At 40.9% G+C, this 25,720-nt stretch overlaps 3 protein-coding genes across 3 annotated transcripts; all 3 read left to right on the forward strand.

The window, feature by feature from the left end:
• Positions 1 to 3,840: 3,840 nt before the first annotated feature.
• tpst2 (tyrosylprotein sulfotransferase 2) lies at positions 3,841 to 5,796 on the forward strand. Its single transcript, XM_030768138.1, has 4 exons — positions 3,841 to 4,337; positions 4,870 to 5,187; positions 5,454 to 5,652; positions 5,746 to 5,796. Exons 1-4 carry the CDS (start codon positions 3,841 to 3,843, stop codon positions 5,794 to 5,796), a joined length of 1,065 nt encoding a protein of 354 aa, XP_030623998.1.
• Positions 5,797 to 7,306: 1,510 nt separating this feature from the next.
• Positions 7,307 to 9,539, forward strand: ubc (ubiquitin C). Its single transcript, XM_030767330.1, has 2 exons — positions 7,307 to 7,381; positions 8,742 to 9,539. Exon 2 carries the CDS (start codon positions 8,749 to 8,751, stop codon positions 9,436 to 9,438), a length of 690 nt encoding a protein of 229 aa, XP_030623190.1. The 5' UTR covers positions 7,307 to 7,381; positions 8,742 to 8,748; the 3' UTR covers positions 9,439 to 9,539.
• A 4,794-nt stretch (positions 9,540 to 14,333) lies between these two features.
• Positions 14,334 to 25,258, forward strand: scarb1 (scavenger receptor class B, member 1). The gene is made up of 13 exons (XM_030769172.1): positions 14,334 to 14,453; positions 15,161 to 15,321; positions 16,946 to 17,087; positions 17,196 to 17,399; positions 17,546 to 17,641; positions 17,780 to 17,895; positions 18,052 to 18,218; positions 18,497 to 18,615; positions 21,235 to 21,308; positions 21,617 to 21,668; positions 21,767 to 21,913; positions 23,879 to 23,954; positions 25,229 to 25,258. The coding sequence occupies exons 1-13, from the start codon at positions 14,334 to 14,336 to the stop codon at positions 25,240 to 25,242; spliced, it is 1,488 nt and encodes a 495-aa protein (XP_030625032.1). The 3' UTR covers positions 25,243 to 25,258.
• The last annotated feature ends 462 nt before the right edge of the window (positions 25,259 to 25,720 follow it).

Genomic DNA, 25,720 nt, shown 5'->3' on the forward strand with positions numbered 1-25,720 from the left:
GGACCCAGTCTCCTGAGCAACGGGGTCGGGGGTGTGAAGACTGCAGCGTGGGTGGAGGGGGAGGAGATTATGGGTCTAAATTAAATATGATTTAAACATAAATGCACTTAAAGCAGCAGGATCTCATGTATCACTGTGTGTGTGTGTGTGAGTGTGTGTGTGTGTGTGAGATGACAGAGAGAGAAAAAGAGAGAGAGAGAGAGAGTTTTAAATGATTATCCTCAGTTTTAATGAACTGAAATTGTCTCTTTGAACCATCCCTACTCCCTGCCTGCTGCCACTTCTAAGGCTTTGTACTCTAAATGATTTGTAGTACAGGTTTTACCGTAGGCTTTGTACTCTAAATGATTTGTAGTACAGGTTTTACCGTAGGCTTTGTACTCTAAATGATTTGTAGTACAGGTTTTACCATAGGCTTTGTACTCTAAATGATTTGTAGTACAGGTTTTACAGTAGGATTTTCCCTGTGCATCATAAAACAGTGCAGATCAGATTATGTATGTAATTTGATGTATATGTGATGTTTTCTGCAGATTAATGTACTTACTGTAATTTAATTTTTGAAATTAAAAGAAATATGTAATTCATTTCCCTAAAGAAATGCTGAAAAAATATGAAAATAAAATGACAGTGAAATCTTTGAAATGGTTTTGTGTGGATGAATGGTTCAGGCTGTCTGTGAATGATAGGGTCGAACTGGATGGATCTGACTGGGCGGAGCTGACTGGGCAGAGCTGACAGGTGTTCTCTGTGGTCTTCCATTGAGACAGCATGTCAGCAGGGTTCAGTCACAAACACAAACACAGCCATAAAACAGATGCACAGATAAAGACATAAACCAATTTGTCCTTAAACACTTTAATAAGTTGATCAGGAGTGAAGAACAGATTGTCATGAAATCCCTCCACAGGTGCTTTCATGCCATCCATACCACAACTTTGAGATTCCCTGCTCGCGAGCCACAGGTATATATCGCTAACGGTATATATCACTAACGGTATATATCATGGTATATTAGTTTCTCTTAAAATTTCAGTATAAATCCTTCTGTAAAAGGTAAAGCACTGGTGTGGCAACTGCATGGCAGTTATTACCGTCCTCTTAACTGTATTACTGTACTACATATTTCACATAGTACAGAGGTATTTTAAGAACAAGTACATAGTGATGACATTTGTTATGTTAGTCCACTGCTGACTTTTTCCCCGTGGCCTAAGGACAGCCTTTAGAAAATGCCTCAATTAGTCGAAAGATTAATTGATAGAAAAATAGTTGTTAGTGGCAGCCCTAGCAACAATCATGTACTGATATTGAAGAAAAACATTTCTTATGATGAACTGAAGTATTTTAGAAATCACTCACTCTCGTTCACTATCTAAGGCGCTTATCCTGATTAGGGTCGCGGGGGTGCTGGAGCCTATCCCAGCGCTCATAGGGCAAAAGGTGGGAAACACCCTGGACAGGTCGCCAGTCCATCGCAGGGCAGACACGCAGACAAGCACACTCACACACAGTCATACCTAGGGGTAGTTTAGTGTCTCTAATTTGCCTAACCTGCATGTCTTTGACATATAGAAAACAGTGATAAATTCTCACACACACATTCACTTACAAAGACGTTTCCTCCCACAGTCCAGACATCTACTTGCTTGTCTAGTCGTAGATCACCTGATTGTCCTCAAGGTCCTGTCTCAAACACAATGAGAATAAATGGAATGAAATCAATGACTAGAATGTCAGTGGTTAGGTTTAGGGTTAGGGTTAGGGTTAACATTCCTCCCTCTCCTATGCAAACACGTTGCTTTTTTTTGTTTTTGGCATCATAGTCTGAGAAAGATCAGTAGCATCTCATGCATGACACATGAAAGAAAAATAGATCCAAATTCATGTGGAAGTATTACAGTATGTGTATGTGTGAACACATTGAAAAACTGTGCCTAGAAAACACACTGGGGACATGGTCAGTCTGAAAGAGTGGAAACTTCTTAAGACAAAGTTCACGCTCTGTCAGAAACTATTCACAGTGACTAGAGAAACTTTTTTATAAGCCGTCTTTCAGTGGAGTCTCAGTGCCTTAAAATGCGTGTTGCAAAATGAAAGTGAAAGCACCTTGACTTCCTCTTTGCAAGTTGTGGTCTCTCTCCGTCTTCCTGGTCAGAGGTCTCAGAGTGTGTGTGAATTTAGAGCCCTGTAACACAGGTCTGCAGGTACGGCCAGTCTGTTTCTTTATTTCACATGTTCATGTTGGTAAATTATGTTGTGTATCTGCAGGTGTTCTGTGTTTGCTGATTTGCTTTTCTATGTTTTTTTTTTGTCTTAAACTTCTCTTCCTGTTTTCTCTCTATTTCCTGTATCTGTCTAATGCTGTAACATTTACTGTGAATGAGAGAACGATGAAAAGAAAAAAAGAACAACATGACATGTTGTCTTTCATATTTTGAATTCACAAAAAAAACAGGTTTTGTGAAGAAGCAAACTTGAGAGGTCATGTTTCTGGGGAGACAATGAGAGCAGGTATTTGTATGAGTCAAATGTGACTTCTGCTGTGCCTTCCTGTGTAACTAAGAGACATTTTTGACAAGTTTGTTCAGTATTTGAACATCGTTAGAAATTATTTATCTTTTGGTCTGTTTTTCATTCACGCCTTTATTTATTTGTTTATTCATTTATTTGCATGCAGTCCTTCCCTTCCTCTGTTCAGTGTCTGCACTATATTAATGGTAACAGTGTGGAATGTGTTTTAATGTTGTAGAATTTGTCTGCAGTATATTAATGGTAACAGTGTGGAATGTGCTTTAATGTTGTAGAATCTGTCTGCAGTATATTAATGGTAACAGTGTGGAATGTGCTTTAATGTTGTAGAATTTGTCTGCAGTGTATTAATGGTAACAGTGTGGAATGTGCTTTAATGTTGTAGAGTCTGTCTGCAGTATATTAATGGTAACAGTGTGGAATGTGCTTTAATGTTGTAGAATCTGTCTGCAGTATATTAATGGTAACAGTGTGGAATGTGCTTTAATGTTGTAGAATTTGTCTGCAGTATATTAATGGTAACAGTGTGGAATGTGCTTTAATGTTGTAGAGTCTGTCTGCAGTATATTAATGGTAACAGTGTGGAATGTGCTTTAATGTTGTAGAGTCTGTCTGCAGTATATTAATGGTAACAGTGTGGAATGTGCTTTAATGTTGTAGAATTTGTCTGCAGTATATTAATGGTAACAGTGTGGAATGTGCTTTAATGTTGTAGAATCTGTCTGCAGTATATTAATGGTAACAGTGTGGAATGTGCTTTAATGTTGTAGAGTCTGTCTGCAGTGTATTAATGGTAACAGTGTGGAATGTGCTTTAATGTTGTAGAGTCTGTCTGCAGTGTATTAATGGTAACAGTGTGGAATGTGCTTTAATGTTGTAGAGTCTGTCTGCAGTATATTAATGGTAACAGTGTGGAATGTGCTTTAATGTTGTAGAATCTGTCTGCAGTATATTAATGGTAACAGTGTGGAATGTGTTTTAATGTTGTAGAATTTGTCTGCAGTGTATTAATGGTAACAGTGTGGAATGTGCTTTAATGTTGTAGAATCTGGGACCTGTAGCTGCTGTAGCTCAAACACAGTGCATGCACTAACACTAATCTTTCTTGATATTCACTTAGATGCAACTGAGCTGAAATATGAACGACGTTCTACTGTTTGCATGTACATATATTGTAATGTGCTCCATTTACAGACAGGTCTGTCCCATGTCAGCACTCCTAATCAGTTTTAGAGAGTTTATGAAGGAAATGAATTGTGTGTGTCTCTTTAACTGAAACAGGATGAGGGGGGACGCAGTGCCGTAGTCATGCGATTGTCAGCCCGGCGGGGAGCCCTTGCTCTGCTGTGCCTGATTGGGGTCTACAATTTGGTCAGGCTCCTGGAGCAGCTACTGGCTTGCCAGGGGAAAGGGGCAAGACACCGGAGTGTCTCTGTGCTTGTGCAGCACAGGAATGGGACGGAGTACCGTTATACCCAGGAGACTCCGCTGGTGTTTGTAGGTGGGGTGCCCCGTTCAGGAACCACTTTAATGCGGGCCATGCTGGACGCTCACCCAGCCATCCGCTGTGGGGAGGAGACCAGGGTAATCCCCAGGCTCCTGGCTCTGCGGCAGGGCCTGGCGCGTGACAGTGAGGGGCGGCAGCAGCTGGAGGAGGAAGGAGTCAGTCAGGAGATTCTGGACTCTGCCTTCACTGCTTTCCTGCTGGAAGTCATCTCCCGCCACGGAGAGCCTGCCTCACTGCTGTGTAACAAAGATCCCTTTACACTGAAGAGCGCCATCTATCTGTCCCAGATCTTCCCCAAGTACGCGTTTACATAGCTCCTTTTAAAGTTGCTTGTGTAATCAAACAGAAGGAAAACATTTTCTAAAGGCAACAGGGCTCACAATTACTGCCCTATTAAATTCCTGCCCTATTAAATCACCGCCCTGTTAACTAAAGCTGGGCGGGCCTTTTCACTCTCTTATTTCTTCTTATTACTGGGCACTATTGTCATGCCAGACTTTTCCTTTTATACATTTTTTAAATGATTTAACTGATTAACAAGTTAACAAGTCTTTTTTCATAGTCATAGTTCTTTTCTCATTTTCATTTTAAGACATTCCAGTTTGTACTTTCCTATGTCTGGTCAGACTTAGGGTTAGGGTTAGGGGTTTTTTTTTTCATTGTGTCCTGTGTCATCTTTCCTTCTCTCCACTCACCTCCATTAATGTCCTTTCCTTCAGATCATTACCATCAGAAAAACTGCTGCTATTGTCATAAATCTTTTTCTGTCGTCATCCTTTCTCATATTTATTGTTTCTTTCTGACCTCACTCCCCGAACATGTCTTTCCAGGTCACAGTTTTTACTGATGGTTAGAGATGGTCGAGCATCTGTACACTCTATGATCTCTAGGCGAGTGACAATCGCAGGCTTTGATCTGACCAGTTACAGGGACTGTCTCACCAAGTGGAGTCGGGCCATAGAGTCAATGGTATTTCAGTGTACCGTGGTGGGATCGAAACGCTGTCTAATGGTGCACTATGAAGATCTGGTGCTGCAACCGCGTACTACGATGCAGAATGTACTACGTTTCCTGGGTGTGTCATGGCATGAAGGGGTGCTACACCATGAAGAGGCCATAGGACAGCCAGGAGGCGTGTCCCTGTCTCGGTGAGGCTTCTGACGCACAGAAACAACGGCTTCTTTATGCAGAAACAACGTCTGGATATCATGTACCTTACCACTCCCATGTTTTAATGAAAGGGCTTTAAATTTCCCCCCTGTATCCTATTTACACTACAGCTGTCACACAGGAACCACACACACTACGGTTCCTACAAGTGAGCATGTCGAGAAAGACTATTCCCTGTGCACTGTACAGTCTGCCATGATTACCAGCTCATTTCCCATCTCTGTCTTAACATTCCTGTTTTCAGAATTGAGCGCTCTACTGATCAGGTTATCAAACCAGTTAACCTGGAGGCACTCACACGCTGGGTCGGCCACATTCCAGCAGATGTGCTGGAAGACATGGGGCTAATAGCCCCTATGCTTAGCAGGCTAGGCTATGATCCCAATGCCAACCCCCCAGATTATGGTCAACCAGATCCTGAGGTGTTAAAAAACACTGAAAAGGTAATTAAAGAGCATTTCACACACAAGTGGCCCTCATACGTATTACTACATGCATTAACTGGCTCATTTCCCATGCATATTACTTGCTCACAGATATTAAGAGGAGACTTCAAAGCCCCAACACATTTAAAAAGGGAAGCCTAATGTAAGTATCCAATGAAGTTCATATTTAAATCTCCACAACAGATAGGTAAAAGCACCAAAGAATTATAAAGATCAAGTCTTGGAGGTTAGCACTGGTATAAACTGCTGTTTATTGCAGCTCATAAGGTCCTCACAATTTTCTTTTGCAGACCATATTGATGAACGCAATACGAGGAATACGGTACATGAACGCGGTTCATACAGGTTCTTGAGTTTCACCTTTGATCTCCATACGTCTGTTGTTTGTATTCACGCACTTCCATACCAATTGTTGCTCGGTACTGTATAAAATGTGAACCAAACTGTTCCTTTTTCAATTAAAGTTGAATGATGTGAAATTTGTCATTTCCTTTACTTATGGCACATAAAATTAGTGAGTTGGTGAAGCTACTTTTGATGCCGGATTAGTGCTTAAACACAACGCCACATTCACGTATGCCACACGCGAAAAAGATCAGTTCACTTTTGTTTCGCTGCAACTCAGTATTCTGGTGTAATTTCAATTATTTGTCTCATCATATAGATGAGAATCTGAGAATTTCAAGAATTTATGTTGATTTGTTCTATTAACATTTGCTTAGGCGCGCCACACAGCTCAAGCTGTTTATAACACTGCTCTGTAAACCTATAGGATTCTTTGATTTTGCATGTTACATCCCATACCCACATAAGTCTAATCAACTGCCAAACGCCAACTCAAAATCAAAAAGGGTTTCTGTCTATTTTTATACCATACTCAGGCGTCCTTGTCCAATCAAATAGATGTTGCTACGTGCCCAGAACAGTTCTCAAATTTAGGCTGGGAAACCATTGCCATCTCTCCGCTCTGCTGTCGTTGTGTTCACAGTTTATGCTATAGCGTCTGATAAAATACGCAGTCCTAATCAAATAATCATGTTGTGGTATGTTGTCGGAGCAGGTTACATGTAAATACGTCTGATCCTAATTCTACATCATAGAATATAAATGAGAAGCCTTGTCCGAAATAGCTTTCACTCGGACGGTGAACACAAAAACAACCTTGTGCCATCTATCTTCTCAGTAAAGACAGCGCTCAGCGTTCTCGGAGTTGGCCTTATTACTGAGTAAAAGTAATTAACGACTTGTTTCTCAGAGCTATACGTAACAGTCACGGCTTGAATATTAAAAACAACATCCTAGTGCTATAACGTCGACAAATAAGCAAATCATTCACTCATAGTCCCCTCATTTCTGTGTTTAAAAACCAAATGATTGAATTCTTGAAAATAGTCACAACTGTCAAGAACAGAATCACTCCGCGGTGATTTTTCCCTTACTTCGGTTATTCACATTGCATCTTTGTTTCATCATCACAATAAACGGTTAGTACATTATATTGGTTAAACTGAGACGGGGCAATTCAATATTATTAGTAGCTTTATTGTGAAAACCCCATTTTACTTGTCGAACCCAGCGAATATAGTGCGTCGGGCGTAACAGTGGAAGGATACACTAAGGTTATAAACGTAGTAACATTTTGTTTTTCCAGCATTGAGCGGTTTGTGGAGGAGAGCAGAGAAATCAGGAGGTCCAGTTGTCGCAACCAAAACAGGAACATTTGTTTGTAAGTAATTATCAGAACGAACACACTTGAAGCAGTTGTTGGTTTGAGAATTTGTTTGTAGATAACCCCTGTTACTTACTTCTTTGACCATCTACATAACTAGCCGTTTTCGGCTAGCTCACAGTACGTTATAGTTCACCAGTCTTGTGTGTTGTTTGTTTTTGTAGCACAAGAAACGGACTTTGAATTGACGGTTTGCCGTCTTATGTAGCCTCTGTTATTTAAATGGACTTAAATTTGACAATTTGCTGTGGTTTCCAGCGCACAGGTAGTAATGGATAGTTCCCCAGCGTACAGGGCGGTACCGTCAGTCCATTTTTCCGTTCCGTTTTTGTGAGCAAATGGATTTGTCTTGGACGGTGCTATCCATGTAGCCCATATACTTGCCATAGGTAGTTAAAAATTTAACAAGCGTGCACAAGCTGTACTAATTAACTGATTTCTCTTTATTGGACCCTTTTGGAGCTTCGGCCTTGGTGAATGAGCTCGCCATTTCTGTTTCTAGTACGGTTCACCACATTACTGAGTTGTAAACAGACTACATCGATGGTAAACGATGCGTCTCGACATGAACTGACGTCTTAATCACAATGTTTTCAATATGTTCTGAACTTGATTGGTGGGCAGCAGGAGTGTGCGATATGTATCGTCTACGATAATATCTTAACTGTTGTTTTAACGATGTGTGAGTTGACATTATCGAGTATGTCACTCACTTTGCAAAAACCAATAAAAAACACGCCTTGAGAGTTCACGCATTCACTGCGTCATGTAGCTCAGTAGGATAGGCTACTGCGCGTGCGCATTGAGACTGCATGCAGTGTGCTAATATAGGCGTCCTCGCCGCACCACAAATTAAGCCAGCGTAGCTGTCTAAAAATGCACGACTGAAGTTAAAAATGAGTCAGCAAAAAGCGCCAGGGGACAAAATACAGACACCAACAGCCTCGCAGTCTACGACGCTAGATTTAATTGTAAGACGTGGATCATCCTCACTCGCATGGAGGTGGTTTGGCTTTGAAAAAACGAATGTTGCTCAAAAGACGGCAGTCTGCAAACTGTGTCGGAAATTAAGGGGGAAGTGTCTGTTTAAAATTCTCTTATTTGGGTAGTTTTTGTTGGTCTTTGTGCAATTTTCTTTACAAAGTATATCCTGTAAGCCACTTTGAAATGGTTTACTCATACTTGCACGGTTTGATCTCAGTAATACTTTCACTGGTGATTTCAATGTTTTTGTATCGTTTTTACTTGAATACTTCAGTTTTAAGTAAATAAACAAGACGGAATGATTTAAAGTAGCAATTTATGGTTTGCTGTATTGTTATGGTCTAATGCTTATTTCTTCATCTGCATGCTCCAGCGTAAAGATGCAGATTTTTGTGAAGACCTTGACTGGCAAGACCATCACCCTTGAGGTGGAGCCAAGTGACACTATTGAAAATGTCAAGGCCAAGATCCAGGACAAAGAAGGCATTCCCCCAGACCAGCAAAGGCTGATCTTTGCTGGGAAGCAGCTGGAAGATGGCCGTACCCTCTCTGACTACAACATTCAAAAGGAGTCCACCCTCCACCTTGTCCTGCGTCTGAGAGGTGGTATGCAGATCTTTGTGAAGACCCTCACTGGCAAGACCATCACCCTTGAGGTGGAGCCAAGCGACACCATAGAGAATGTCAAGGCCAAGATCCAGGACAAAGAAGGCATTCCCCCAGACCAGCAAAGGCTGATCTTTGCTGGGAAGCAGCTGGAAGATGGCCGTACCCTCTCTGACTACAACATCCAGAAGGAGTCCACCCTCCACCTTGTCCTGCGTCTGAGAGGTGGTATGCAGATCTTTGTGAAGACCCTCACTGGCAAGACCATCACCCTTGAGGTGGAGCCAAGCGACACCATAGAGAATGTCAAGGCCAAGATCCAGGACAAAGAAGGCATTCCCCCAGACCAGCAAAGGCTGATCTTTGCTGGGAAGCAGCTGGAAGATGGCCGTACCCTCTCTGACTACAACATCCAGAAGGAATCCACCCTCCACCTTGTCCTGCGTCTGCGTGGGGGTGTGTAATTATCCTAGTCATTAGCTGTATTGTTCTTAAAGATGTCTTAAACCATGACCAATACCTCGTTCCTTTCCCTGTTCAATAAAGTTCAAGCATTCCTCATTTACTTGTCTCTTAGTGTGTGTCATCTTAAGTAATGGTGCCAATGTTTTACTCAGCCAATAGCAGGTCATGCCAGGTCTTGCTAGAGTTGGGATGTTTTGTCAGTACTAGCATTCTCTCTAAAACCACGTTAAACAGCATTCTGTGAACAGTTACATACTTAGGGAATTATTGCTAGACAAACAGAGTAACCCCTCAGTAATCACCACTTAATCCTGCTTCAATAATTGTACATCCAGAGGTATTTATTGTCTTATATTGTTGAAATGTGTGTACAGCTACTGACACTGTAGGTGAAGAACTGTTTTTAAGACCAAAAGTGTGAGACAAGTTCTTTGTGGATTCTTGCTTATTTACAGGGCGTGGTGAGATTAATCTGTTCGTTACACTGATATGTGGAAGACAAAAAGGGTTGGAATAGGACAATCTTAAAAGCTGACTTAGTACAAGTTGAGTAGAAAGATGGAGGTCTGTTTAAAGAAACAGTTGTGGAGTTTTGAGGTGTGTGTTACAGGTATTCTAAAAATAGTCATTGTAGGGGTCATTGTCTCTCTCTCTCTCTCTATACATACATATCACAGGTTGGAATGGTGACTTAATGCAAGTGGAGAATATTGCCCTTTTCAAACTGAGCTAACTTTGTCTTTTCAAAGCTAGTTTAATACACATTATATTAAGAGTAAACCTTGAAACACCAGTTCCTCACAAACAATACTTATTTCAGTTACTCTGACAAGAGAATACAGTTATTTACACACGACTGCGGTACATACTAGGAAGAACCCCATCCTTCAAGGTCTCGGTAATATATAACCCTGCACCCCATTAGCGGATTCATCACTATAAACAGCCTACAGTAAATATGGCTACGTCACAGAATGTCAGAAAGAGTAACCCGGCGTTCTTAACTAACTACGTTCATGCTGTAACTTCTTCCATATGAAGTATGATAATATTTTAGAGTATTATGTTTTAAAGTAATTCGTCATACATATATATGCGTTTCATCTGCGTTTTCATCTTCAGAATACGCTGGCGTTGCAGAACGTACTGTCGTTTTGAGTCATTCTTCTACACGACAATCAAGTCAGACTTGAGAACACACCGAAGTCATCCCTTGTGTACAATGTTAAAATATTTCAACCTATTGCTTTAATTTTGACCGTTAGCCAAGTCAGGTTCTGCCCTAATCAAAACCACATACATGGAGTTAACTGTTGTTCAGTGCGTTTCTGTGACGTGTCATATGTGTGTGTGTGTGTGTGTGTGTGCACGTCATATTGGGTCGGTTTAAAATGATGAATAAAAAGCTGATAAATCTATGACACTTTAAACGAAACGGAAGTATCCTGACGCGTTGTCCTTAACGGTAACATATGGACACAAAAGATCTCAGAGATAGGCATATACCGCTAGAGATCGCCAAGCGCTAGTGTAAACCTGCTTGAAAGAAGCGAGTACAAATCGCACTTGCATAAACGCAGTCTACGACACATTTGAACACGACTTGACTATTAAAACGTGTGAGGCTGGAAAACAATCACTGAAGTAAATGCGGCTGATTAAGTTAAAATGGTTTTATTAAACAAAAAAGGATTTTATGTCACTTGGTCCTAGATAACTGCAGAGTGAAGGTCGTGGTCATGCGCTGTGATGTTTATATCACAGGACATGGACCTGGTGATCAGAAGTGCAGGGGCTCATACCGCGCGCACTCTCTCACCTGACGGCATGGCGACAACCTGGGGTCATGCAACTGCAAGGACATAAATCCAGAATACAACAGGAGAGAATACAACATGAGATACTTACTTACTGTATGGTTTTTGAACAGTTGCAAACAGACAAACTGAAAATGACGCACAATGAGATTCAGTGTATCTGCCACACACTTAAAGGTTAAGGTTTGCTTTGGTTAAAACATGTCGCCTACTTGAAGTTGACCTAATTTACAGGGGATTAGAGATCTACATGTACATATCCACAAGAATGCCAAATGTCTGCGTACAATATGCGGGCTGGAGGGAACACTGGAACACTGGATGTCTTGGAATGAGCGAGGTGTAATAAAAAACAGGAGATTGATAAAGTCCAGGCTGAATTGATGGAGCTGTTAGCAACTGTGTGGTTTATCTGCGTTTAGCTTCATACTGGGAGCCTGTTCCCAACCTTTGCCCCCAGGCAGGTCTAATGTTCATAGGATTAGTGTGATATTTACAGGGTTGGCTGATATTTACAGGTACCATAATTTGTAAAATAATCTGTTGGTCTTTTATTTTGGTGAAGAAATCAAACTGTGCAAGTATAGTTATATAACTGTCATTTCTTTGGATTTTTATGAAATGTATTAGCAAAGACTTGACATTTTATGAGTAGTACTGTGATCAGGGCCTCCACAGATTTCACAGTAAGGTCATCTGATGAGGCCTGAGGATGGGGTCTTTGGTTTTGGACTGGGTGTCTGGGAATCATGTGTTTTGAGATTGAAAAGAAATAGTCTGTCTCACTTCATCTGCCATGTCCAAGGAGAAAGATGTTAGCGGCTACAAATATCACATGTAATTTGAGGCTTATCAGTGATGTAAGGGCAGTGAACCCCAAGGGTTAAAAATGGTGAATAATTTCCCATAAGCAAGTGTTCATCTGTTTGAATCAAATTCATTCCTCATTTAGCTAATGATCATATGAGAATACAGCATATGATTCGAATTTTTCATCTTAATCAGATTTTCTCCTTTTTAACATTTTGTGGTTAGGACTATGTCTTCTAACTACTTTAAACCCATCCAGCCTTGTCTCCTCTCTCTCTGAGCACAAAGCCCTCATACAGTCACATCAGTCAATGATATTAATAATGTGGGAACACTCACAAGAAATGCTTGGTGATCATTTGCTGTCAAGAAGTTGGCTTTTGGGGTAACTGAAGACTGGTCACACCCTGTGTTGACTTGGTGAAGCAGCCTCTACAGGTTTGTCTTTTGTGGGGTAGTCAGTCAAGAGCTACCCTGGACCAAATCTGAAGTTTTATAGGTGATACAACTGTCACTGACAGTGGCAGGTCTCAGAAATACTTATGACATGATTGTCAATGGTAAGTTTTACTGAGTCACAGACTGTTAGTCAAACAGTCGAACATTCTTAGATAGTAACAGGTAGTTAGTTAATGACCATGATATGCACCACCTGATGAATGATGAGATGGTGAGACTGGTATGTATGGATATCCTCCATGTTCTCCTGAATAAATGATTCATTTCCTTACCATCTTATTTTTAACTATCCGTCTTATCATCAGTTAAATCAGGAACATAAAGTTCGAAAGAGAAAATGGGAAGAGTGGAAACATGCTTATGTAATAACTGAAAGGCAGGAGGCCCTGGCTTGGGTGTGTGTGTGTGTGTGTGTGACTGACAGACCAGTGCTTAGGGACAATGTGAATGATATTTTCATTGTAATGCAAGCTCAGGCAAGCTCTCAAATGTCCGTGAAATCTAAGGAATGTGCAGTGCAGCGAAATACTGATGCAATTTTGATTTTTTTCTCTTTGTTTGTAAAATCATTTAATATCAAATATACCAAAGGTGAAAATGTTCAGGACTGAAATGTTTTCCAATGAGAGAGTTTTAGTGAGACTTTTTCAGTGAGAGAGTTTTAGTGAGACTTTTTCAGTGAGAGAGTTTTAGGGAAAGAGTTTTAGTGAGACTTTTTCAGTGAGAGTTTTAGTGAGAGAGTTTCAGTGAGAGAGTTTTAGTGAGACTTTTTCAGTGAGAGAGTTTTAGTGAGAGAGTTTCAGTGAGAGGGTTTTAGTGAGAGAGTTTTAGGGAGACTTTTTCAGTGAGAGTTTTAGGGAGACTTTTTCAGTGAGAGAGTTTTAGGGAGAGAGTTTTGTCCGCTCGAGGGCAAGGCTGTGTTCTGTAGCACTCCCTCTATTCTCTCTCAACCCTATTGTTCCCTCTGAAACCCACCTGAACCCCAACTCAGCCCATCATTGTACCCAACCCTACCTCAAAACCCCTTGAGGCTAGTACTATGCATTCCGGTTTAACGTGATAACTTTGTAATTTAATGAGTTTACAGTCAGATTGCATACAAACAATAACCAATTCATTCCAATATAATTTATTGGTGTTTTTCAATCCTAGTTACTGTGTTGACAGTATTCAACTGCCAAACGGGTTGCTGTTTAACCCCTATATTTACAATTCTCTCATCTTTACATTTCACTACCAATTGTATACTGTTTTTTCTATGTATGTGACAAATAAAAATCTTGATTCTTGAATCTTGAATCTCCCCTTCATAAATTTTCATTTTATGTCTACACTTGGTCTGAGAAAAATCTCACGCTTTGCAGTCTCTAACATCTGAAGATAGGATTTATCGTTCTTAAGTGTGAACTGTTTTTGTGTTTTGAGCGCACTGTGGACCGGTAGAGAGCAAGAACGAGAGGAGGCATTTAAACTACAATCCCCATAAGTCTCCGCTGTGGAGGTGGGGTCATAGTAGACTCATAAACATGACTCTGTGGCTTTATTACATCGGACTTCTCTTCGTGCGCTTTCAGATACGGTTTGAACTTCAAGAATATTGTACTGCTGATCTAAATCATCAGACATCCTGTTTCGTCGAGACTTCACAGTCAGCTTAAATGGCAACCAGAGTTTGTAGTCTTTCCGAGTAGATATTTTCTGAATGTTGAGCAGAACAAATCTGCAAACAGTTCACGGTCATTCATTTTTCCGGACAAATTACCTTTATTTCGTACTTGTTCGTCAAATTTCACTCCGAAGTTATTAAAATGGCCTTATCAAAATCCAAAATAGCAGTAGGTCTTTTGGTGGCTGGAATATTGACGGTGGTATTTGGCACTGTGCTTGTGTTCGTGGGACCGATAATTATCGACGATCAAATAGTCAAGGTAAGTGAATGTTGATTATGGGTAATAGAATGATGTCTGTTGATGGATGTCATATTAGCACGAATCACTTTGTCATATGAAAGGTGCCATGGGTCGGTTTACTTTTCGCTTTGGCTTTACAAACTTGACCTAGTTACCCTGGTCTGTTTCTTTTCTTCGTCTTCTTCTTTTTTCTTTTTTAAAGAATTGTGTTGTCTAATTAAGATTGTCTGCGAATATTTATCTACATTCAGTTTATAGTGTGGTCAGTACATCTCTGAAGACTAATGCGGGAAACCTTTTCTTTTAATTTAATCAGTTAATTATTGCTTCAGTATTGAGAGGAGGAAATGGAAGATAACCTAAAGAGGCCCCAAGCCCCATTTCATCTGAGCGTCATCTGTTGTAATTGCATATTTCCAAATGAACTGAATCAAACAGTCCCAATGACCCTTGACAGAATACACTATTTTATCTGATAAAAGAAAAAAAACTTGCACTGGAGTATAGTTTTAAAAAAAACTATTAAAAAAACTCCCTATTTTATAGAGATTCAGTGGATCATATTTTCCTTACACAGTCCCACAAGCAGTAAAGTGAGTGTTTTATCAGGGGATAAAATGAATGAATGGGATTCTGTGCTTAGGATTGTGATGAAATGATCTCATTAGTCTCTGTATGTCCCTGCATATGTCTGTTTCCCACTTCATTATCTCTCATTTCATCAGAATGTAGAGATTAACCCCAAGAACGACCTTTCCTACACGATGTGGAGGGACATCCCTGTGCCCTTCTTCATGTCTGTGTATTTTTTCAACGTCGTCAACCCCAACGAAATTTTGAAAGGAGAAAAGCCCATGATTGAACAAAAGGGGCCTTATGTTTACAGGTAAGCAGTCAAGGTAAACTCAAGGTTTGTAGGTTAAGTAAATGCACACTCTCCGATCATGCCCCAATATAGGCCATATGTATTTAAAGCCATACTCTGAGATGTCTGGACTCTAGTGTGAGACTTAACTCTCACTGAATATGTCTGTGCTCAGAATGCATGAACAATAACGCTGTCTTTAATCCCGCTGAGCTGAGATGCACAAACTGTACCTGTGAAGACAGAATTCAGAGAGAGAAATTTGTCTGAGATGACTTTGTCATGAGTGCTTAGCATGCCTTCCATAGATGTTACAAAGGCCACTTTTTGGAGTTCTGCTGCCCAGACCTGGCACCATATGGAAATGAAGACAAGTCTGAGAGCCGCTGTGATCAGGTCCTGCCATTAGCTGAAGGCATAACAATCTTGAACAGAAATCTGCTTGGGATGAGATGGACCTGTAGATGAGGCATTTTTGAACCTTACGAAGAAAAGGACTGTTCTTTGTTAAATTGTTGTCGTCCATATTTGCTGGTAGCTGTAGGCTATTGGCGACATAACTGAGATACCAGAAAAGAGCATGTTTGGAGTCCTGTTGTGGCCTGCCTGAGTGGTCTGATGAGGAACACTCTTCAGTCATCATTCTGCACAGCAGGACAGTGGGAGAAGTGTGGTAGATAAAATAGAAGTCCATTCCCTCTGTAAAGAAGTCAGCATTCAGTGCCTGCATCATATGTCCTGGTGTATGTCTTGAGAGACAAAAAAAATTCCCTCTTCGACATTCGGTTAAAAATTCAGAGCAGTGGGGGACATTTAGCAGTGGGGGATGTTGAAACAGTGAGGTGATTTGCAGCAGAAATTCTGGCTTTGGCCCCCAGTCTGTTCCCAGTGTTAGAGCGGGGATATTGATTGACTAGGACACCCTGTTCTGTTTGTTCTGATCCAAACTTGCAATGAGTCACAGATCTATTTTGCAAAAATTCTGAGAAATTAGTCAAACTGATCAGCCTGAAAATGACCATGCTCAGTAGGCCAGAGAAAGTCTTAATCAAAAGGATTCCCTGAGGAAGGGTTGGACTGTTTTTGTCTTTGAGAAGAGTTACATATACCTGACACTAAACCTCTCCACACTCATTCCTGTGTTGTTTTGCTATTTAACATGGACACATATACATTTATATGTTTTAATATGTTTGAGAATCCAGGTGAAGATTATTGTTGGTTAAATGGGTTGACTCTACACTAATATTGAGTCATTGCTTCCTGATTTTGGTTCAGTGAAGGTTATGTCTTTTAGGAAGCCCCCCCCCCCTCGTTTCCCCTGTTTTTAACCCCCACCGAACCCCTCTGATCACGCGCTTTAGTTCTGCAAGCTAAGAAGTCATGTGTGTATTCTGCATCTTTCCTAAAATAAACTGTGATTTATGCTGATCTGCCATTTTACGCTAGGGTTTATCCCGTGACTCGTGACCTCTGACATAGTAGAAAGGTTTAAGTCACTTTGGATGGATAAGAGCATCAACTTAATGAAATGATAAAATGAAAAACAGTCCCACCACGTTCAAGTTCACACCGAAGACTTCACACAGACTTTGTTTGACTGGACTCCCTTTCTCTCCTCCCTCTTCACATTGGGCTGGTCCAGTGAGAAACGCTGGAAGGACAACATCACATTTCACGCCAACAACACAGTGTCATATCGTGAATATCGTCAGTATTTCTTTGAGAGGAGCATGTCTGTGGGTGATGAGTCTGATGTGGTCACCATCCCCAACATGCTGGTGTTGGTAAGATGCTTCACTTTGAACTTCACCGCCAACAGTTTGATATAATTCTAAATCTTATGCATTTAAGTAATATATCATAATTAATCTGTCTACACCATCCCAAACCAGGGTGCAGCTGTAATGATGGAGAATATGCCCTATGCTGTGCGGTTAATGGTCAGCGCCACCTTTAAGACTTTTAAAGAGGGTGCCTTCCTCACCAAACCTGTAGGTGAACTGATGTGGGGCTATGACAGCAAGCTGGTTGACTTCCTCAACACGTTCCTGCCAGGAATGCTTCCCTCCAGTGGAAAATTTGGTTTGTTTGCTGAGGTTTGTGTCTTTATTTCTCGTTCTCTAAATATTACTGTAACAGTAATATTTAAGACAGATAGTATATGGGATTAGGAGAGAAATAATTAGCCTTCAGTTCTGTGAGGATCACTGGACATACTCTGTCTTTTCTTGTCCAAATCCAGTTTAATAACTCCAACACAGGGCTGTTCACGGTGTTCACTGGTCAAGATGACATCAGGAATGTTCACAAGGTGGACTCATGGAACGGCTTGAAAAAGGTGATTTGACTAAGTCATGTTGGGGGAGGTGGGTGGGGCGAAGTTTTTTTTGCGGTATGAGTGTATTGCTTTCTGCTATTTGAATATCTGCTCTACTGAATTATATGGACGTCCATTCCATGCGCTAATGCACTGCAGGTGAATTACTGGAGGACTGAACAGTGCAATATGATCAATGGTACAGCGGGCCAGATGTGGCCACCCTTCATGACCCCTGAATCCACCTTGCCGTTTTATAGCCCAGACGCCTGCAGGTACCTACATGCTTACAGATACAACCCATCTTTCATGGTAAACTATTACTTTTGACTTTATAGGGAGCTTCAGTACGTGTTCACTGAAGCAATCTTACTATAAGTGCTGAGGTTTGCATCTTTGACGGCTGTGTTTGATACGCTTGGCGTTTACAGATCGATGGAGCTGGTGTATCAGAGGCCTGGGGTGATGAGGGGGATCCCTGTGTACCGTTTTGTTGCGCCAAAGACTCTGTTTGCTAACGGTTCAGACTACGCCCCCAATGAAGGCTTCTGCCCTTGCAGAGAGTCCGGCCTGCTCAACGTCAGCACCTGCAGACACAGTCAGTGTCAACAAGCTATGGTGTAGCAAACTAGGGCCAAATTAGTTTAAGTCTTTTTAAGGTCTCTAGTATTTGTCTCTATGTGGAAATATTTAAAAAATAAATGAAATCTTTCTATAGTAAGATTGCTGTCTTCTGACATCGACCTATTTCTTGATACAAATGGTTCTTTTGGTTGTATAACTTACTAAACTTCAGTCAGTCAGTCGGACATCCACGGCTCAGTCTTACACTGGAAACTGGACTTGTTCAGACATTTTGGATGTTTCTGTTCACAGACTCACCAGTCTTCATCTCTCACCCACACTTCTACAATGCCGATCCTGTCCTGCTCAACACGGTCAATGGACTCAGCCCAAATGAACGTGACCACGGACTCTTTATAGACATTCACCCGGTAAAATATGCTAGCCACTCACTTACATGCTCTTTCACTCACATGTCATAAGCTCCTGGAGGTCTGGTATCCAGTAAGTTTTTTCATCTAGTTTAATTTGATTTTATTTAGGGCTACATTTTATGCATAAAACGTGTTTTGGCACCCATCCATCATTTCACAGAGCGCAGTGCTCAGTTGGACCTCCAGGGCCGGTTCTGCCATAGTAGAAAGGAGCAGATCTGTCGTACGGGGGGGCAGATCTATGATACAGAGTGGCATGGTTGAGTGTTGACTCCCCTTGGTTTTATATTTTATAGCCAAGTTCTTTGTCATGTTTTGGTATCAGGGCCAAAAAACGTGTATGAGTTGCCCAGGCAGTGGATTCTGTCAGCAGCACTCCATGTCATGCTTCAGGGAATTTGTCGAGTTCTTTGTTTTTATCATTCAAGGTTATTTGCCATAGGTTGAGTGGGCCGTGTGGCCCTGAGTCCTCTCTGTTTTATCTGTCAGATGGGTTGTAAAGTTGAGGCTTTACTAGTCTTATCTAAATTTGTTACGTGAACAGTCACACAGTTTACTTGTGCATCTGGCTGAGAAGTCACAGTAAAATTGTTACTGATCAGGCTTTGACATTGGTGCTTGTTACTCATAATGCCAAAATTTAACTGTATGGGCATCTGATAAGCTAATTGGAAATTGCTGTGAGTACCACGATATGATAACTGTTATCATTGCTGTTATGATGATTATATGACAGCACCAAACAAATTACCCATTATAAACACATTGGAGTTTCTTAAAACTCAGCCTGATTGGGTAATGCAGTAAACTTTGCTCATGACTCCTCTTTACCCATGAAATCAGATTATAGGAATAGGATTCCCAGCTGATAACCAGCTGAAAGCCTAGCTTGCTTATTGACTGACAGAGTAATCTGATAATTTAGAAGTCTGTGTGTGTGTGTGTGTGTGTGTGTGTGTGTGTGTGTGTGTGTGTGTGTGTGTGAACAAGAGAGAGAGAGAGACAGTGTGTAAGGTGTAAGTGTCTGTTTAGTCAGGACTTCGTGCCAGTGCTGGTCACAAAAACCCTTTTGCCACAGAGAGCTTTTAATGTGATAAGATAAAGTCTGTTTATGAGGGCTTATTAGCTTAGATAAAGGTCTCTGCTCAAACAATGGACTAAATTATGCAATCCTGATTCAGTTGATTCCGCGTGTGGCTCATCAGGACTCCAGGTTCTCTAATATTTTTGTAATGATGTTTGTCTCTAATAGTAACTTGAGCAGTCCTCTCATGAGCCTGGTTATGCCACAAAAATCAGAAACTTATGCAATTCCTCAGCAGGGATTGTCCATCTGGGACCAATTCACTGCATGACGCCACATAGGCCTCTGGGGACCTCTGTTCTGCTGTGACTGATCCCAGATCTGGTTCCAGAGGCCAAATAAGAGAGTCAATTTAGGAAAACAACTGTGAGATCTACCCAAGCCAAATATGTGTCTGCCCACTCATCCAGCAGCACCTCTGCATTTCGTTGTTTAATTATGGGAAAATACGGCATATGGTGAAAAGCCATGATGTTTGGTTCACAAATGAAGGAAAAGTTCTCTGTTTGGGATGGGTAGGAGTTACTGACAAAACCATGACGGGTGTGCTTTTCATTTTTGAACGGACTCTTTATGGATAATTTGTACCATTACGTGGAAGATAAATGTCTCTTCATCTTGTTTTGTCAGGGAAGCCAAATTTTTCTTCACATGGATGTCTCTGATGATACTTTAGTTAGCTAATGGACACTGATGATAAAAGCCTTTATCTTCCCTGTTTGTTCGGTCAGACTGCACAGGACCTTGACACTCAAAATCATTACTGATCAAAGTCCAGTGCTTGTGTTCTATGACAGAATAATTATATTTTTGTGAAAAATTGTGTGTTATGTGTTCAGTTTAGTTAAATATGGAATGCTTCAAATATCTTTTGTGCAGTTTAGCTGAACAGTGCATGAAGTCCAGCATCACATCTGACTCTAATTAAGCCATGGCATTTCTTTTTATATTTTTTTTCAGTTGCATATAACATGTTTACATTTTTCTTACATATATCTGAAGAGGGCTGTGTAGTGTATTCCTCAAACATTAACAGTATGATGCTAGAGTCCAAAGTATAAAGTTCACCAGGGCAGTAGCATTAAACAGTCATATAGGTCATATCTTATGAAATACATCTGTTGTTCTGGTCTGTGTTCCTGTAATAGGAATCAGGTATTTCATATGAAAATTTGAATTGATTATTATTCTTATCTTCACTGAAACCTATTCATACAACAAATACATATTTCTACCATGAGAGGAAACATTAAGCCCTAAATAGGACGTACCCTAAATTACCCGTATTGGCTGATTCCTTCTCCACATGTCAGTGGGTTCTCCACCCTCATTAGCCAAGATGCATTTATTTTCTTTACATATTGAGAAATGCAAACGTGCACTCAGATTCACACTCAAGTGCCAATGATGCAGATCTTTTTTTTGAATTTGTAGACTTTGTGCCACCAAGCACTTGTGATGCATTTCATTAAATGTTTTTCTTCAGCCCTGAAACATCCAGTAAGGCATTTATTGTGTGAATTATATGACAGGAGACCGGGGTTCCTATGAATGTGTCGATCAGACTGCAGCTCAACCTGCTTATGAAGAAAGTCTCAGGGATTTCGTGAGTATCAGACACCTCCTGATTGAGCCCAACTGGACAAACAGGAATGCCATGTCCTCTCCAACTGGAACTGCATTTCTCCTTACTGTATTCCTAATGAAACACATTGCAGTGTTGTCTTACCCTAATTTCCCTCCTGAAAAACCTGTTCTTACACCAGTGGTGCAGCTAAGTTGAATTTGAATATCACTTTGAGCTCTGAGATAAAATGTAAAACTAAATTGGGGTTCCTTTTGCTTTGATAAATGTATCGTTTTCTTTGCTGATAATGAACTCCTTATTTGAAATTGTTTGGTGTCTCCTGACAGAGAAACAGGGAAGATCTCTGAGGTGGTGATGCCGATGATATGGTTCGGAGAGGTAACTATAAATAATCATTTTAAAAACGTAACTTTATTGTTTGTAGATGTCTGCAGTAGCAAAAAGATTGACCTCTTATCTCTCTCATATCTCGCTAGAGTGGATACATTGATGGTCCTGTCCTCAAAACCTTCCACACAAATTTGGTGGTTTTACCCAAAGTGATGGAGTATATGCAGTATGTTTTCATTGCGCTAGGCTTAGCCACAATCCTGCTGTCTGTGGCTCTGAGTCTGTGGGAGAAGGTAGGGTGTAAAGTGTTTTTGTGTATGTTTATGTTATTTGTGTGGTTGGCCTATGTGTGCATGTGCGTGTGTGTGTGTTTGAGAGGGAGAAAGATTCCTTAATTGTCTGTCTTTGTATGGCACGGTGACAGGCACGCATGCATTAGACGGTCAGTGTTCGTTAGGGGATAAATATCTAATTAAGATGACTGGAATAAATAATGTGTCATTTTACAGTTTTCCCTGTAATTCACTAACACATGCATTGCACTCAGCTGGGCAGAGTTCACCACGAGTGCACATGAGGGATCAAACTAACGAGAAAGTCACCAAGTCAGTTTTCATTTGCTGCATAAACAGATAGAAAGACAAAGGATTCCAGTTTATTCTCAGAAGGAATGACATAACACAATGAGATCAGGTTTCTTATTACTTTATGACAATAATACCAAAGGCCCTGGACCCTGGGATTGGGTGGTGACGGATTCATAGACTTTCATCCCCGAGAGCTGTGTCATGATTCATAGCTTTAGGATTTGAGGTTGAATGCCATGAAGAAGGTCTGAAGACATAACTTTTAAGCCCAGCCCATAAGAGCCCAACCATAATTTTTCAGTGTAAAAGTAGTGAAAAATGTTGAGTACAGTCATGCGTCACTTGACGTCCACAATACGTTCTGTGAAATAGGACGCTATGTGATTTAGACATTGTGCGAACGCCACTTTATATACTTAGCACAGTCACATGGGACACTGCAGTGCACCTGTATTGACTAAACAGCTGCGTTTGGGAGTTATGATGCACTTCACAGTAATATTTTCAAAAGAAAATTAAACAGAGAGGTAGCGCTACAGCACTCAAGAAATGCGCGATACACGAGATAAGATGCTGCTGCCTACAAGTCGAAGCATACGCTGCTATACGGTAAACATTGTATTTGTAAGAAGGGAAAGTTCACATTAAAACAACGATAGAAAGTACAGTACAGTACAGTACATACATAAGCCAATAACATGGGCGTTGATTATGACTATCAAGACGTATTATAGTTATATATGTACTGTACCATTATACACCTAGCAGTGCAATCGCTTTGTATACAAGGGACATGAAATACACTTGTTGGCTGCCGGAAGCTGTTGCGTTCGTTATGTCCGGTTACATCCGCTACATCTTGCTCTCCGATCGGGATTTCTGAACTCTGTTATAACTTTACGGGACTACGAACATATATGCGATCAGACGTTGCCCGAACGGCCGTTACGTGGCGCGTGACTGTATGTAAAACAAAGCCTCTAAACTGCACTGGATATTCTCATTACCTCACACTTCCTTTTTGTCTGTTTTTTAATGGTACTTCAGGCCTACTGAGCATTTTAATGATATAACAGCAGGTACATATTGACATTATTCCAGTATTCTGGATGGAAACTAGGAAACAAGTTGCTTAATTGTTTTACAGGGATCAAGAGGACAGGTAGTTCTTAGCGAGAAACAAGACGATGAGGTCTGCATATTTTGACAACATACTGATCAAGTTTAAGTCCTGAAGTGATTCAGTCTGTCACAGGAATCTGTAACATTCAGAGTCGATTTGAATCTAATCAGAGTAAGATTAGTCATTTAACGATGCTTCTTTTGATTTTCGAAGACTATAAAAAGGCAATGATAGGATAAGATGCTGTGTTGCATAAGAAATATATCTGATTCTCTCCGGAAACAATTACACAAGTGAAAATGATGATCAGAAGGATCTCTGAGAGGACATGTGATTAACTACTGCATGATCTTGAATGAAATCGCATGCTCTTGTTTCTCATAATCCCTCATTTCAAAGACATTCTGCATGTGCAACCAAACCAAACACCTAACACACAACTAATCCAAGAACAGCCGAGGGGCTGAAACTATTCCAATCAGCGTGATGGCCAATCAGAGCCGTTTCTGCCGACCTGAAGTATTAAAAGAAGTTTGATTATCTTTTAGGACGACATAAAAGACACTAAAAACGACCCAAGTGCCATTGCGAGACAAGCTGAAAAATTTATCATGAACAGCACAGGTGGGTCATTGGCTCATACATGTCTCCTCTCCAACTCCTGTTTTCAGCCAATGGAAGCTTATTCCATATCCTCTTCTCCACTTAAGATTCTTGGTGCCACTGGAACAACACATGCTCCCCCACCCCTCACTCTCAGTCACTCATTCTTATGTAGTGTCACATCACTTTTCTCACCTCTCATAGCTCTTTCACATCAAATGCTGGTTACACTGCTCAACAGGAAGCCCCATTGAATGAATGTATACTGAGAAAATATCTGCTGATTCTCAAACAAAATTTTGATCATTTGACACATGCACAAAAAAAACCTGTTAGGTATTTAAATTTCTCCCAGTCCCAGTTCTGTAGTTAAACTGGTTACCAGGTTTGCCAGTTAAACTGGTTACCGGGTTTGCCAGTTAAACTGGTTACCGGGTTTGCCAGTTAAACTGGTTACCGGGTTGGCCAGTTAAACTGGTAACTGGGTTGTCAGGTCAAACTGGTTTTGCCCAGAGAACTTTTCTTTCTCAATTCCATTTGGATGTTGCTGGAACAGTGATGGTTGTATGACCTCTGACTTGGAATAGGAGCTGTTTGTTACGAACAATGTGGTATCATTTTTGAATGCAGAGTGGTGGTGGAATGCAGTTGTGTTTGGTTTTGTCCCAGTGCCGTGCCTTCAGGACGAATGTAAAGGCTGTGCAGATGTTAGTAGACTGTGGAGATAGGAGTTTGTACTTCAGTGCATTTCTCTGAGAAGAAATAGAGACTAAAGTAAATGTGGTTTTAACACGATTAACTTCTGTCATACAATTGGGTTTATTAGTCTGATCCTCAGACTTACTGAAGCTGATCCATATTAATGAATTATTTTTCAAATAAAATACCACAACTGGTGTCACTGGTTTCAGAATCACATTTTGTGCTGCTCGTTGTTTGACCATATTCAATAACTGGGAGAACAACATGTAACTGAAAGGCAGTCAGTGCTGGGGTATCAGCTTGACTCTCGGTGACGCTGAGCTGTGATATGAGGCCTCCTGGAGCTTCGGTGAAGTGTGAGAGAAAGACAGAGAGTAGAAGTGCACTGGGCTTTAAGTATGTTCCAGAGAGGTATGTTTCAATTGAGAGCGGTTTAAGACATTCAGGATCCAAGGCTTGCACAGGACGTGATGTTATATTTATTTTACAAGTGCAAGAGGTTATCCAATCTAGCCCATAGGATACTTTTTTTTTTTTTTTTAAAAAAAAAGAGAAATTCTAACAATATGATGTCATTCCCTATGTCATCACAGATGATCAGATGTAATCACGCGGCCAGACCCTGCCCAGATGTGGATCCAAGCAGCTCAGCATGTGAACAGACCCCCCTGTTACAGGAGATTGACTAAAACTATAAACTAACTCCAACTCTGGACCTCTGTCATTATGGCCTGGACAGGAAGAACCACAGCTCTGATAGCTGTTAAGTCCCTCACTGGTCGAAACGGGGTGGATAGAGTTTTACAATTCTAGGGCCTGTGTATTATAAATGTAGACGTATGATCTTGTGGACTTTGATTCCCAAAGCCTCCAGAGTGGGAGTTTAGAATGTCTGGACAATGCTGGCTGTGGAGAGGCTGATACAGCTGTTGGGTTGGGTCTGAAGTGCTGTGTTACAGGATTGCTGGAGTAGTGTTAAAGTGCCATTTGCTTCATCTGCACTTTATCAAGATCCTTCTCTAGTCAGGTCAGTCTTCAGCCTTGCATAAAGAGACCAGAAAAGTGAACTGTACGCACAGAATGTT

This window comes from Chanos chanos, chromosome 3 (assembly GCF_902362185.1).
Source record: "Chanos chanos chromosome 3, fChaCha1.1, whole genome shotgun sequence".
NCBI lineage: Eukaryota > Metazoa > Chordata > Actinopteri > Gonorynchiformes > Chanidae > Chanos > Chanos chanos.

Bases quoted from the DNA above. Each gene is read 5' to 3' on its own strand.
- scarb1 (XM_030769172.1), top strand. From the start codon at position 14,334: ATGGCCTTATCAAAATCCAAAATAGCAGTAGGTCTTTTGGTGGCTGGA. The intron at 18,219-18,496 runs GTCAGTGTCAAC...TTCTGTTCACAG, and splicing joins CGTCAGCACCTGCAGACACA to ACTCACCAGTCTTCATCTCT. The intron at 21,669-21,766 runs GTAACTATAAAT...ATATCTCGCTAG, and splicing joins CGATGATATGGTTCGGAGAG to AGTGGATACATTGATGGTCC.
- tpst2 (XM_030768138.1), top strand. From the start codon at position 3,841: ATGCGATTGTCAGCCCGGCGGGGAGCCCTTGCTCTGCTGTGCCTGATT. The intron at 4,338-4,869 runs GTACGCGTTTAC...ATGTCTTTCCAG, and splicing joins CTGTCCCAGATCTTCCCCAA to GTCACAGTTTTTACTGATGG. The intron at 5,188-5,453 runs GTGAGGCTTCTG...TCCTGTTTTCAG, and splicing joins GGAGGCGTGTCCCTGTCTCG to AATTGAGCGCTCTACTGATC.
- ubc (XM_030767330.1), top strand. From the start codon at position 8,749: ATGCAGATTTTTGTGAAGACCTTGACTGGCAAGACCATCACCCTTGAG.